Source organism: Balaenoptera physalus (assembly GCF_965194825.1).
Source record: "Balaenoptera physalus genome assembly, chromosome: 1".
Taxonomy (NCBI): domain Eukaryota; kingdom Metazoa; phylum Chordata; class Mammalia; order Artiodactyla; family Balaenopteridae; genus Balaenoptera; species Balaenoptera physalus.
In genome coordinates, this window is record NC_138882.1 from 21917890 (window position 1) to 21933482 (window position 15593).

Here is a 15593-nt window from a genome sequence, read left to right on the forward strand (position 1 = left end):
TTTTATTACAAAGATTTCACTGCACCCTATGTCTTTTAAGTGGTTGACGACATATTCAAAAAGTAGCCAAAATAAATGAATCTATTTCTTGCTTTGAGGGTAAAAAAATAAAAAATTCCAAACTGGTTTTTGTTTTTGTGTTTTGGGAACATTCAGGCTAAAAATAACAGAAAAAAAATTGAAGTCATATTTTTTATTTTTACAGTTTATATAATATGAACTAAATCTTTTAATATGAGTTTAACCCATGAATTCTTACTGTTATAAAACCTTGCTGAGACAATACTGCTTTTGGCATGAATGCTAATATTTTATCAGAATAGTTCACAAAAATTTCTTTTCCTTATATTAAAAAGTTGGAGGGGGGCAACCTATTTACCTGTAAAGCTGCACTTCGTAATTCCAAGCATGTTGCAATTTTGCCTATGGTTTTCTGTAGGAAAAAGAAAATGCTATAAATACCAAATACATCATAACTGTTAGTTGTCCAAATCATCAACTTAATTTTCACTGATAAGCGATCTGTAAGTTTAAAAAATAAGTTAAATTTTACTTCTTTTAGCATCTTGCAGACTTTGGAGATGAGGAACAGGAGGTGAAGGGCTGGGATCAGGCAGAGAAGGTGAGTATATATTCACTCCTGACCTAATGTGCCACAACCAATTTTAAATCAAGTTTGCTTTGATGATAGCTTTAGATATGATTTAAAGGGCAATGAAAAGGACTTCAAGCATCTTCCCTCCTAAGCTTTACCTTCTCTTCTTCTCCATAAAGTCTGATATTCACTGAAAGACTTAAAAACAAAAATATCTGAAAGTTAGCACAGTGGTATAATTTAATTTTGACTCAAATCCAATCTTGACTTATTCAATTAAATATATCAATAATACTAAGCAGAATCAATACTTGTGATAAATGGTGGTAAATTTTACAGTCAGATCTGAGCTACAAAATGGATACAAGTGATAAGGCATAGTCCCTGTCTTTAATAAGCTCATGTTTCTGTTATATAAGACACATTCAGAATCACTGTAACATAAAGCAGAGGCACTTGATTCTATAGGGCTTCAGCAAACTAAGCGGTAATATGTCCTGGAGGAACAGGACAAGAATGGGAATTAGGATTCACGCCCCAGTGACTGGGAGGATTTCTACAACTAAAGTACTAGGAAAACTGTCATGGTTCAGTTGTCTGAAGTCCCAAACTTAAGCAGGGGGAGATAGGTTTGAAATGTGAAATGTGTGTGTTGGGGGAGGGAGGTCATTATAAAGGGGACCTTCTAGGACCAGCTGCAGAATCCGTTATTACTTTAGCAATAAATTATACAGATAGTTTTTGGACAGAAGAATGACTATCAGATTTGCCCTTTAAGAAGACTGTTGCGATAACAGTATCCATAGGGTGAAGGAGAAAAGGGAAAAGACTAAAGGTAAGATCAATCAGGTTATTTCAACTGTCTATGTAAACAGTAATCAGAACAAGAACATGAATGACTAGGGTTGAAATGAAAAGGAGGAGACCCATAGAACAAATATCTGCAAGAGCAGGCAGCTGAATTATGCCCATCAAGACTTTTAAATTCTTCCTAATAAAAAGGAATAAATCCTGACAATAAAAGTGAAGTATATATGTACAATATTTGCAATGCTTTCACAAAAATAATATTCTGGAAAAAAAAAAAAGGATGTTTTTCTATACATACTGACGACCTGCAAAAGTTTAGTCAATTAGATTTGGTGGTTTTCTCTTTCACCAATTTTCTTTGGAAAATAAATGAGGAGCAAAGAGGATTAACAAGTATTGCCCTGGTACCTGGCACCCAGGCTAGATGGCACTATGCAATTATCATATGGACCATAAACAGCTGGGATAGCAGTTCACAAAATAAAACACTAATTCTACAAATAACAAATGCTAGAGAGGATGTGGAGAAAAGGGAACCCTCCTACACTGTTGGTGGGAATGTAAATTGGTGCAGCCACTATGGAAAACAGTATGGAGATTCCTTAAAAAACTAAAAATAGGGTTGCCATATGATCCAGCAATCCCACCCCTAGGCATATATCTGGAGAAAACTATAATTAGAAAAGATACATGCACCCCAATGTTCACAGCAGCACTATTCACAATAGCCAAGACATAGAAGCAAGGTAAATAAACGTCCATCAACAGATGAATGGATAAAGAAGATGTGGTATATATATATACAATGGAATACTACTCAGCCATAAAAAAGAATGAAATAATGCCATTTGCAGCAACATGGATGGACCTAGAGATTATCATACTAAGTGAAGTAAGTCAGAAAGAGAAAGACAAACACCATATGATATCACTTATATGTGGAATCTAAAATATGACACAAATGAACTTATTTATGTAAGAGAAACAGACTCACAGACATAGAAAACAAACTTATGGTTACCAAAGATGAAAGGGGGAGGGATAAATTAGGAGCTGGGGATTAGCAGATACAAAGTACTAATATGTAAAATAGATAAACAATAAGGTCCTACTGTTTAGCACAGGGAACTATATTCAGTATCCTGTTATAAACCATAATGGGAAAGAATATGAAAAAGAATATGTATATATATCAATATGTATAACTGAATCACTTTGCTGTATACCAGAAGCTGACACAACATTGGAAATCAAGTATACTTCAATAAAAAAATTTTTTTAACTTAAAAATATATAAATAAATAAACCACGACTGAGCAAAAGACATGACTCTTGGTCAAGGAACAAGTAACAATATTTAACTATCTCCACAATCTTTAAAAATTTCTTTTAATCTTAATATAAGAGTTTAGAAAATGTCAAATTTTATTTTGAAATTTTACATTTAAATATTATATTTAATATAACTGCTGCAAAAGGAATCAAGATGCTTACAGATTTATTTACCCTCTGAAAGAGCTGTTGTGGAGGAACCAGCAACAATCTTTTCTACATAAAATCTAATAACCCCAAATCATTGTTCATATATATCACTCAAATCTGACAAAACTAGTAAATAATGTTAAATATAAATATAATTATATAGTAATAGTAATAGCTAACAACTATTGAGCAGTTACTAAATGACAGACTCTCCTAAGTGATTTACACACATTAAGTCATTTAATCCCGACTACAACCCTATGAGTTAGATACAACCATTTTATAGATGTGAAAACAGAAGACAGGTTAAGCAACTTGCCCTGGACATCAGTGTATGCTATACAATAGCAATATATACAACAAAGTAACACACTTATTTTAATACCATTTGGCCATACTTTTTATGTTCTTTAAAAACTGGTTTTGAAAAAGGGTTGTCTGTATTAAGGGACACGTACCAGTGAGTAAGTCTTTAAAAATACTAGTTAACTCCTTTTCCTTCTTTACTATACAATCCATTTGATTTGATGTTTTTAACATTTAAGGTAAAATGTAGTTTAACAACTATGAGTCCACTAATAATCTATTTTAAGTTTAAATATTTCTTCAAGTTAAGCAGAAGCAACAGTTTTTTACACAGAATCTACTGAACTATGGCAAAATACCAATAGGCATTATTCATAACTATTTTAAGGGACCACACCCAACATCAGTATTAAAAAAGGAGTGAAACACTATCATTTTCAGCTGTAGCAAAACATGCAGCATTTATTGATGTCAAAATCAAGTGCTTGCTACTGTAATTATTTCAACTTTCTTAGAAAGAAATGGTTCAGAAAAATTATTAAGAAGCACAAGGTCATATGTGTCAGAATATAAATATTGACTATTAACTAATACACATTAAGACTAAGCACTCAAAGTAAGTGAAGTTTAATTTTAGAAAGATTTAAATAATTAGCACTTCATTCAAATTAACTGCTTATACTACTGTGGTATAGAAATGGAAAATGTTGTCATTTTCAGAATATTGGCTATTTTACTTTGTCACTTGCTAGGGAAATAGCAACTCAAAAAGAGCGGTTAAAGGAAAAGATGAAACAGAAATATACAAATAAAGAGCTAAAGTAATTTTGCTAAAACATACCAAGGAAAAATAGGTTGAAAAAATACACATTGTTAAAGCAGTATAGTCTCAATCCAGACTTAATTTTTTACATTTAGACAGCCAGTTGTCTACTCTTTAGATGGCGGGGGTGGGGAGGAAAGAAAGGAAGAGAGGGAGGAGGCAGTGGAAAGGGGGGACCTATAAAATGTTAAACAAGCATATAGTGCTGGAATTCTCATTACCACTAAATTTGATTCAAAACAGGGAAAAACTTTCTAAGCATCATGAGACAGGATGTTCTACTCTGTCCAGAAACTTACATGAGAAAATCTACTACACCAAAGCAGGGAATTTAACGGAATGAAAGCTTTTGGCAGCTATTTTTTGGCTACTAAACCCCGTTGTTATAATGACAAAACTATTAAGAAATGAAATGAAAGCTATGTCAACTGATCATGAGGGAAGATCAAATAAGAATTATAAACTTGCTTTTTTTTCCACCAGAAATCTTAGAGAATATTTTGAATAGAAAAGCCATATGAAGATTTTTTACCATTAACTAATAAACTTTAGAGAGATCAGTAGTTCTGCTTTAGAGTTTTTCAGATTTAAAATAAATATTGTGAAGATATATATGTTATTCTCTAAAACAATAGGATTCCTCTAATCTTAAATAATCATATACAAATAAATATCAATAACTTAAGATCTAACAAAGCATTTATTCATCAAATATTTTTGAAATCTTACTGTGAGCTAACAGTAAAAAGCTTCATAAAGAAAGCACTTTAGAAATATGGTGGTTTTTAAAAATCTTCTTTCAAAGTTCCACAAATTATTAAATGGTTGGCATAATTCTAAAACTTGTCACTGCTACAAAAACATTTAAAATAGTAAAAGCATAAAGAATATAATTCCAAATAGAAAACATATAGAACAATTTTGCTTAGAATAATGTAAGGAACATTCTCCATTTTCCTCTTTTAAGGAAAACACAATCAAATTTCTTCTCCTTTGGCTTACATGCCAGGTCTGGCATTCAATTAATTTTGCAGACCTAACAGTTGGTTTCAAAATTTCCCGTAACATGTTCTTCAGACCCAATGAAATATTATAAAGGGAGGAGGAGGGAGACTTTCAAAAGCCAACAAATTTAAGAAATACTCCGTTACCCAAACTCTTTAAAAATCCAACATACACATTAGCATACTAAAAGCCCTGACAAATCACAAACTCTGTTCATATAACATCTATTAATTTTTCAGAGTCAATGTTCTCCAGATAATGTCCGGGAAATCTTTGTTTTCTAATCATTTATTAACTTGGAGCCGCTAAGTTTTTCCTTATGTGACATTGAAATAAGGCCTATAATGTCAATATGAGGTTTCTGGCCCGTTGTGAATGTTTCACCTGTATTTTTAAAGAAAAATAAATTTGTAAATGCATACGACTTGCCTTATATTCATAATGTAGTACAGAGTGATTTGGGGGTCCTTCTCCAAGCCCAAGGAATAGGGAGGCAGGCACAACCTCTCTCTGTAGTCACTACTGGCAGCCACATTTGCCTCCTAGGCAGGTTTATAAATAATAAATACCTCAGAAATCAGGCCTCCAGGAGGGGAGGAGGAACAGACTACCTCAAAGGTAGAAGTCATTTGAAGATTTAGGGATACCTTTCAAGATCATTTAGGGTTATCTAATCCCTCATTTCATACATAAGGAAATTAACGCCCAGAGACAGAGACTGGATTCAAGACCAAGTCTTCCGACTCCAGATCTCAGGCTCATTCCTTTAGGTCATGGTGCCTCCTGGGCCTTGTGGAGGGTCAGATCTGTGTAAGCTGAAAAAAGACAGCAGCCGGGTGCCTACTAAGAACAGCTACGAATTAAAGATTAAATACACAGCACTGTCAAATACCCCAGCTGCATCCTTAGAAAGTTAAAGAAAATTAAGAAAAAGCTAATTTTTTCTTGTTAGTCTAATCATCAGCAAAGCTCATTTCCTGATGACATTTTTTAAAACTTTAGTATGTTTTAGGTCAAATCAGTTTATATTTGAGGTCGTGTTGCTCATAGAGCCTATACCTAAGCAACAGATGTTGGAGACAAGGCATATAAGTAACTCAAGGCAAACAGGTGATTAAAGTATGGCTGTCATTAAACTGTTTAATTTCCTAAGCTTTCATTTTGTTTCCATAGTCATAACACACTTTGTTAGCTGTTAATTTACATACTCAGATATTTGAGATTGTTTCAAAATTTACATGTTTTAACTCTCAATTCTGTGATGCCAGCTGATCACTTCCTTAGCAATTCGTAGACAGATTTCACAATTCTTAGAGGTGATAAAGCATATAGTCCTTCTTCCTTTCCTTTTGCAAACCGGACAATTCCTCTGTGGTAATTATTTTCCAGGGCTAAAATCCTAAGTTTCCTAAATCTATTGTGGATATTAGCAATTATTAAGGAAAAAAGAAAAATATACTTTTAAATTTTAAAACTTCTATTGCTTTTTAAAATACAAAATAAAGGGCTTCCTCGGTGGCACAGTGGTTGAGAGTCTGCCTGCCAATGCAGGGGACACGGGTTCGAGCCCTGGTCTGGGAAGATCCCACATGCCGCGGAGCAACTAGGCCCGTGAGCCACAACTGCTGAGCCTGCGCGTCTGGAGCCTGTGCTCCGCAACAAGAGAGGCCCGCGCACCGCAATGAAGAGTGGCCCCCGCTTGCTGCCATTAGAGAAAGCCCTCACACAGAAACGAAGACCCAACACAGGCAAATAAATAAATAAATAAATAAAGTACAAAATAAAGATACACTAGATGACACAGACGCAAAAAAAATTTTTTTAGTTATTATTTTTAAATTTTATCTTATTTATTTTTTTGTACAGCAGGGTTTTTTTTGATTTTTGAATTTTATTTATTTTTTTACACAGCAGGTTCTTATTAGTTATCCATTTTATACATATCCGTGTATACATGTCAATCCCAATCTCCCAATTCATCCCACCACCACTGCCCCCGCCACTTTCCCCCCTTGGTGTCCATTCGTTTGTTCTCTACATCTGTGTCTCTATTTCTGCCCTGCAAACCAGTTCAACAGATCCTAAATATTTTTAAAATGCAAACATACTAACTTGTGTAAGAAATATGACTGACCCTAATTTTTGGTGTTTTTTTCTTTTCAAAGACTTATAAAGATGAATCAAATGAGTACAGGCCAAAGGACTAAAACCAATTTGTTTAGGCTTACTTAAAGAGTGTGCAAAGAATCACTCCCACTCCCACTCCTTGTACAAAAAGAGAATAAAAGCAAATTAAGTCGCCATAGTTTTTACAATGTCTTAAGAAATGAGAGGAAAACTGACATGAATTTTTTCATTATCTACGAGATTAAAATTTAACTTAACACTAGATACCTTGAGCCAGGAAAAATAAGAATTGTTTCCTCCCATTTCTTCTCACTGTTTTACAGTAAAGCTTCTTAAAATATCCCATTTTTCACAATCTCTAGCAGTACAGGGAATCAATTTGATACATTAAAATTTTAATTCAAGGAGAAAGAGCAGCCTTGAAACATTCTGCAACTTTATGCACTTATTTTGTTGATGGATTCTTATGCCAAATTCTTGACTTGAACTAATTTTTTTTCAGTGGTGGCTTTTTTGTTTTTTGTTTGTTTTCAGAGGAGGTGGAGAAGGAGTTAAGGAAGTTCAGAGTTAAGTAAATACTGAGGTGGGGTGCAACTACTCACACTCAAACTCCAGTCTCTGGTACCCCTTCCTCCCCAACCAAAGTGTGGATGGTCTCCACTAAAAGTCTAAATGGCTGAGTAAAGAAATTCATTAAGTGAGAAATTCATTACATGGTAAATCATGTGGTATCTCTAAAGTAATTACTTAATGTTCAGCAAAGCATAATCAGTATCATTCTTTGTACTTAAGTATAACAGTTTTTGTTGTTTGTTTTTGCTTAATGGACTGGAAAGACAGAACCCTTTTCATTTGGAATCTGATGTATCTAGAGATTATTTTATGGTACCTTTTGTTCTTCTGTGAATTCAGAATTATTGTGTTGAGCTTGGGCCTCTTTTTGTAGGTGTCTTGCTAATCTGTAAGAAGAAAAAAACATTCTTTAAAATTGAAGGAAAGCAAACTATTTCAAGTGAAACACGGTAAAATAATTTAATTCTTAAAAAACAGTAAAGTACAATAACACTTTTCTTCTGTTTTCAAAGTATAAATCTACATTATCCTTAGAATCCAACTCTTTATACAACGACAATGGAAATAAGATACTTTTCATACCATTTCACTGGGACAAATTTCAGCTCTAGACAGCAAAAACAGAATCATAGAGTTGGAAAGAATCTCAAATGACATCGAATTCAACTTTCTTTAGTACACACGAATTTCTTCTACAACAAGCCAAGAGCAGTTGTCCAGATTTGGCTTAAACACTTCCAGTGAGCACCAATTAATAGTACCGGCCAGAGGTACTTTTATCAGTCTATCATTCATTTGCTGATAAGATTAGTTCAAATTACAGCCATGACAAAGTGATGATACTCTGTCAAATTATATTTTTGAATGTATTTTTCATGGCAAATAAAGAAAATCCTCTACCGATCAGACCTGGAAATCACTGTTTGCCCAGTTACCATCATATTTAAAAACAGCAGCTAGGCCTCGGATGAGCTTTCAAGGATGGATCTGTGTTACAAGTCTAAGCTCAACTCTTACAGCTAAACAATAAAAAGACAAATAATTCAATTTAAAAATGAGTAAAAGGTTTGATTGAACAGACATTTCTCCAAAGAATATATAAAAATGGCCAATAAGTACATGAATAGCATATCATTAGTTACTAGGGACATACAAATTAAAACCACAATGAGATACAACTTCACACCCACCAGGACGGGTATAATTTTTAAAAAGAGGGAGGAAAAAGTACAATGGGTATTGGCAAGGATGTGGAAGTTGGAACCCTACCACTGGAACTGATGGTAGGAATGTAATATGGTACAGTCACTGTGGAAAGCAGTTTGGCAGTTCCTTAAAAAGTTAAGCATAGAGTTACCATATAACCCAGCAGTTTCAAAATCCTAGGTATATTCCCAAGAGAACAGAAAACATGTTCACACTCACACACACAAAAACTGTACACGAATGATCACAGGAGCAGCATTATGTGTGATTAGCCAAAAACTGGAAATACCTAAAATGTCCATTAACTGATGAACGGATAAACAAAATGTGGCGCACACATTCAAAGGAATGTTATTTGGCCATAAAGAGGAATGAAATACTGATACATGCTACAACATGAATGAACCTCAAAGACATTATGCTAAATGAAAGAAGCCAGATATAAAAGATCATATATTATATGATTCCATTTACATGAAATATCCAGAATAGGTAAATCCATAGAGATAGAAGGCAGATTAGTGGTTGCCAGGGGCTGGGGAAAGGAGAGAATTGGAAGTGACCCATATCAGGTAAAGGGTTTCTTTTGATAGTGATGGAAATGTTCTGGAATTAGATAGTGGTGATGGTGGCATAACATTGTGAATATACTAAAAACTAACAAATTGTACAACTTTACAATGATAAATTTCATGTTACGTGATATTTATTTTAATTTTGAAAAATTTGCAGTGGGGGGGGGGGAAGAAAATAAAGAATTGAAAGGATTTTTTTGGTGAGACATTTTGTAACTACAAAAGAATTTGAAACTATAATTCCCAAGCATACTATGCTATCCTAGGTGGGGAATGGAGGCAGGGATACAAAGGGTAGCAAGTGCTAAATTTCCCACCAAGCCATTGCAAAAGACAGTTCACCAAGTTTCCAAGAAGTCTTAGATGGAAGTTCTAATCTATGCAATCATGTCTTTAAAGATCAAGTGTAAAGTTCACTTGATGACCTCTATCTAATCTATGAAAGGTCTGCATCCTCCTTATCATAACGCAAGAAACTCCTACATAAAATCATGTTTGCCAGGATAGCTCTACCATGTTACTTAATCAAAGTGCTTCCATCCATTTATTTCTTTTCCCCCAAAACTGGAAACCCCAGAATATTTGTCCTAAAATGTCATTCATAGACCCACTCTGTGGATTTTATACAGGAGTAAGTACAATTAGAAATAGGCATAGCCATACTTGTCCCGTACTTGGTTTCCTTTCTAACTCTTGCTGGCCTACCATCTAGGTAGAGTTCTCTTCAGGAATCACAGTCTACACTTAACAATGTCAACTACACATCCCTGAATTCAGGGAAGTTATAGTGTTGCACAGTTTCTTTATTCGACAAGTTCTACACACGATATGCCAATAGTTAACTGTAAACCTAAGCAGGTCACTGTCAGAAGAAGGATATAGCTCTAAACTCCTGCTCAAATGTTAACAGTCAGTAGACAACGATGTTAAATTCAAACAGAATCCTGTTTTTAAAAATTAGGCAACAGACTGGAGGAAATATTTGCAAATCATATATCCTATCTGATAAACGACTGATATCCAGAAAATACAAAGAACCCTTCTAATTCAATAGGGAAAAGACAAACAACTCAATTTAAAAACAGGCAAAAGGTATGAAGAAACACTTTACAAACAAGATTTACAGGGGAAATAAGCATCATAAGAAAAGACACTCAGTATCACTAGTCGTTAAGAGAAAAGCAAATGAAAACCACAGTGAAGTACACTACATACCCACTAGAATGGTTATAATCAAAGAGACACACAATAACAAATGCTATCAATGTAGAGAAACAGGAACTCTCATATATTGTTGGTAGAAATGTAAAATGGTACACCCAGTTTAACCAACCAGTTTCCCTTTAAAAATTACACATAAATTTACCATATGAGCCAGCAATTCCACTCCTATATCTCTACCCAAGAAGAATGAAAATATATGTGCACCCAAAGACTTACATGTGAATGTTCATAGCAGCGTTAATAATAACAGTCAAAAAGGAGAAACAACTCAAATGTCTACCAAGTAGTGAATGGATACACAAAATGTTGTATATCCATACAGTGCAATGCTACTCAGCAGTAACAAGGAACAAGGTACTGATACATACGACAACATGGATAACTTCAAACACATTATGCTAAATGAAAGAAGCCACATACAGATCACATATTATATGATGCAATTTACATGAAATGTCCAGAAAAAATTTCATTTCATCTTTAGAGACAGAATATAGATTAATGGCTGCCTGGGGTTAGAGTGGGAACATGGAATAACTGCAAATGTGCATGAGGGATCTTTGCGGGCTGATGGAAATGTTCTAAAGTTTGACTGTAGTGATGGCTGCACAACTTGGTAAATTTACTAAAAGTTCACTGAATTGTAAACGTAAAATGCTGAATTTCACTGTATATAAATTATACCTCAATAAAGTTATTTTTAAAAACTTTTTGTAAAACCTAGGCAAAAAAATTAATTTTCTAAGCCCATAAATGACTGCACCATTTTAAGACAAAGTGAGACATAAATCTGTCCATTGAGGGAAAATCCACCTGCTCTGGGTATCAGATGAGCAGGTAAAAGAGTTGACATTCTATTAGTAAAGGTAAAAAACCTATCAAATATTTTCCTCTAGAGAATAACCTCAGTTTCCAAGGGTGCCTACAGGTAATACAGGACTGTTCTCAAGGGGAAGTTTTAAATATTCTTAAAGCACATAAACAAGTGACCCACAGAAACCCCACAGCAATCCATGACAGAAACTAGTGCTTCTCAAACTATTTAGAGTGAAGAACTAGTTTTTCCCCCGCAATCTGTTCCAGGCTAATACGTTTATAAAATAAAATAAAAACTATCTTTAAGATGTCACACCACAATGAAATTCCTAAATTTTAAATCCCCATTTCTTTATTTATCTCGTTGCAGACCAGCAAGGACGTGGGACCACACCTTGAGAGGCACTGATACAAGGCATAGCAAGGACGATTAACAGGGCTTATCCAATCTTCAAACTCACCCATTCATTTAACAAATATTTATTGAGCATCTGTGTGCTGGATTAATGCCTCAGGACTGATCCTGTGAGATAGCTGATTCTAGGCAGCACAGTCCGTGCCACTCTACCCTAAGTTAGGGGGCAGGTACCCCCAGGCTGCTGAAAGAGGTGGCCTGCTGGAGGGAGTTGTTTTTAATTGATCATGTACATTTTGGATAGCAATTTTGGTTTTGACATAATTTGTTTAAATCTTCCAACGGTACTGTGGCATCAACTCCTTAATGCTCCCACAGCATATTCCTGAATCAAGCCATTCACTAGACTACAACAATCATATAATATCTAAATAAATAATTACTTGATAACAGTCTAGTGCTACTCTGGACACTACGTATACAGTAGAGAACAAAACAGACAACCCCTCCTATACCCTGTTCTCAAAGAGCTGACATTCAAGTGGGGAGAGAGACAACCAACCAAATGAACACATAAAATATATTGTATTTTAGATGGTGATAAATACTATAGAAAAAATTAAGCAGGATTGGGGGTTGGATCTGCAAGACTGAGGTAGAGGGAGTGGGAGTGGACAGCATACTTAACCGGACAATTTTAAATAGGGTGGCCAGAGAGGGCCTCACAGAGAAGATAATATTTGGACAAAGACGTGAAGGAGGTGATCAATCGACCCAAGGAGATAATGGGGGAAGAGTGTTCCAGAAAAAGGACAAAAGCCCTAAGGCAGAAGCATGCTTCAGGAAACAGCAAGGAGTGTGGTAGCACTTACTCTTTTCCTGCTTCTGTAATAGCAATACCCATTTATTCTAAAATCCTCCAGCATTTCTCACAGTGAAAAAATAAATAAATAAATAAATAAATAAATAAATAAAATCCTCCATTAGACTCAATACTTTGAGGATGGAGATCAAATCTTATTCATTTCTGTATGCCCAGCTCTCACTTGCTGAGTGAGGAAACTGTTTAAGCTGTGATATTCTTACCTTACGATAGATAAGTACATACACATCCATTCCCTTCCCCCCGCAAGGTCCCCATCCCATGAATTCACTCCTGTGTGTTGCACGGCTGTAAAGACGCGGCTGCCTCCGCAGTCAGAAAGACCAGTTCTCCCAGACTCCTTCTCCTTCTTCTCGCTCAGTATCTAGTCAGTTACTAAATCCCATCCATTCTTTTTCACATCATTTAGTGGCCCCCCAAATGGTCTCCCTTTCTCACAGATAATTCAAATAAAAAAAAAGACAACTGGCCTTCATTTGTGAGTGTATTAATTTTAAATTCAACATCATTGTGTATGTAGCCTGTATGTTTACAAAATTTAAGCCAATCATCACATATTTCTATTCAAATTTGACACTGGTGGTTTTTATAGTAATTTTAGAATTACCCTGAATCATGAAGTTCAAGGTTAGTAACTGAGGTTCAACAATAGATTTGTTGGTGCCTATTACTCTCTTGCTGAGATATTTTTAGAAATTCCAGCTAAACAGCTTGCATATTCAATTTTCCTTTGTAATTTCAATTGGACATGGTATTCTTCACTTTCCATTGTGAGGTCTGCTGCTGAGTGCCAACAGCTGCGATGTCCCACCATCACAAGTGAGAGGCAGCTTTAGATTTCAGGCTATGCAAGTTTAGTTAACGCAGAATGAGTATACATGGGTGTTCACTATCTAACTGGCTACAGTATGGAGGGATACATTCTCTGGGAATGAAGGAAGTCTTCTAATCTGTCCAATTCACTTCTACAACGCATCTTTAATAAATGCCTTAAACACTACATAGTAGAGCAGACAGGATTTGGAACTGGGGGGAAAAAAAAAAATCCCAGACTTCACCAGTATAGTTTTGTGACCCTAGGTAATCCGGTTAACCTGAGCTTCCTCATTTGCAAAATGAAAATAATAATATTCTCACCGAGCAGTTGCAAGAGTAAAGTGAAATCAAGTGAAAGTGCAAAACAAATGACAGTAGTTGTAACACATGGCAAAATGGCCCAAACCATGGTGGTTTTCAGGGCTTTTGAAAACTACAGGCAATTCAAAGTCAGTAAGATGAGATAGAGAACATTCACGTATTTAAATTATCTTAATGGTCAGATAAACACAAGTAACTATTGTAGAAAAAGAATACAGGATTTAGATCTTCCAAGCACTAATCGTGTATTCTTTCCAAAAGACGCTGGGGCGGATTTTACTTACACATGGTTTCGAACAATAACTTGCTTTAAACCAAGAAGTAATTACTGGCAACAGTTTGCAAACAACAGCATTTCAGCAGGCAGTTCCTATTTTCAGTAAAATGTGCAAGAAACTACAAGCAAGGTTTAATATATACGCAAACTTTGTCTTTTAATTTTAAAAACACCCCTGAAGTTTTGGGAGGAAACCATAAAGGGAAAGAAATCGGACTTGGGTAGATCAAAGAACCTGGCGCTCACATGTACCCTGCGGCTATACATTATACACAGGAAAAGGAGGAGGGACCCAAGGAGGCGGCGGGGACTCCTGTGCGTGGTCTATTAATTCACATTTTGCTCTCTTCTGTTCACATCCTGCAGGGACTCCACCCAGAGCAACCGAGCGAGGGGGTGGGTGGGACTCACCCAGCCTAGCAAATAACCGTCCCAGAAACCGAAACGGAATCGAGGTGAATTGGGAAAACACGGCTCCCCAGAAACAGGGGTGGAGAAGGGGCGCGAGAGGAGACCTTTCTTTTGGCTGAGGAGATACCTCCGGCCTCGCTGCCTCCTGGGGGCACCCCCTCCCCTCCCCTCAATCGCCACCAGTTCCCTCCTGCCCTACACAGGGGAGGAGGAAGGCACCGTACACAGAGCGAGGCCCCTCATCCCGGGGACTTGGGCGGAGAAGACGCAAGTATTCCTCCGAGATTCTAAAAGAGAAACTGAGGGGCGGCAACCTGAGAGAGGCGGAGGAGAGGGGAAAAGGAAACTGACTGCAGAGCGGGGGACCCGTGAGACGGTGGCAGGGAACTCAGTAGGTAGCCTGAATGGGCTGGCGCCCCAGGAAAGAAGGGCTGCCTGTTGCACGGAACTGGCCCTGCTGAGGCGGAGAGCGAAAAACCCCAGAGACCGGACCTTGGTCTCCAGGGCCAGTGGGATCTCAGCCCCAGCGCCTGCGGGGCCCCACCCTGAGAAGCCTTGGCTGCAGATACAGTGATGAGAGACACCGACAGAAAGAAGCGGGAGGCGGCCGACTGGAGTCGGTCTGGCCCGCTCCCGCGGTTAGTCACTCACATCTGATACTCGTCTATCGCCTCCACCAGCTGGCCCCAAGAGTCGAAGTCGGCGCCTCTCCTAAAACTGGCGCCCCAGCGCTGCAGCAGACTTCGGGTCACCTCCGACATGGCCGGTCCCCACCCCGTCCCCTCCCGCCCCTACCCCAGCAAGGCCGGGCTCTAGGGCGCCATCCTCCCCGGGCCTGGCCCCGACATTAACAGGGCCAAAAGGAACCGCTACGGCCACCGCCACCACCCGCCAAGGAGCCGCCCAAGCCCATTTGCCGCCACAGCCAAACTTTGCGGCTCTGAAGCGGCCGCCCCGCCGAGGCTCCGCCCCCGAGGCCCCGCCCCGC

At 37.1% G+C, this 15593-nt stretch overlaps 1 protein-coding gene across 1 annotated transcript in view; it reads right to left on the reverse strand.

Moving 5' to 3' along the window:
• AIDA (axin interactor, dorsalization associated) overlaps window positions 1-15563 on the reverse strand; it is a 42512-nt gene extending 26949 nt beyond the window's left edge. Inside the window, exons 1-3 of the mRNA XM_082427928.1 lie at window positions 15257-15563; window positions 8038-8107; window positions 380-433 (exon numbers count right to left, since the gene is read on the reverse strand). Of these exons, the coding sequence (XP_082284054.1) occupies window positions 380-433; window positions 8038-8107; window positions 15257-15366 (234 nt within the window). The 5' untranslated portion in view covers window positions 15367-15563. The remainder of the gene's footprint in view (window positions 1-379; window positions 434-8037; window positions 8108-15256) is intronic.
• Window positions 15564-15593: the final 30 nt, after the last annotated feature.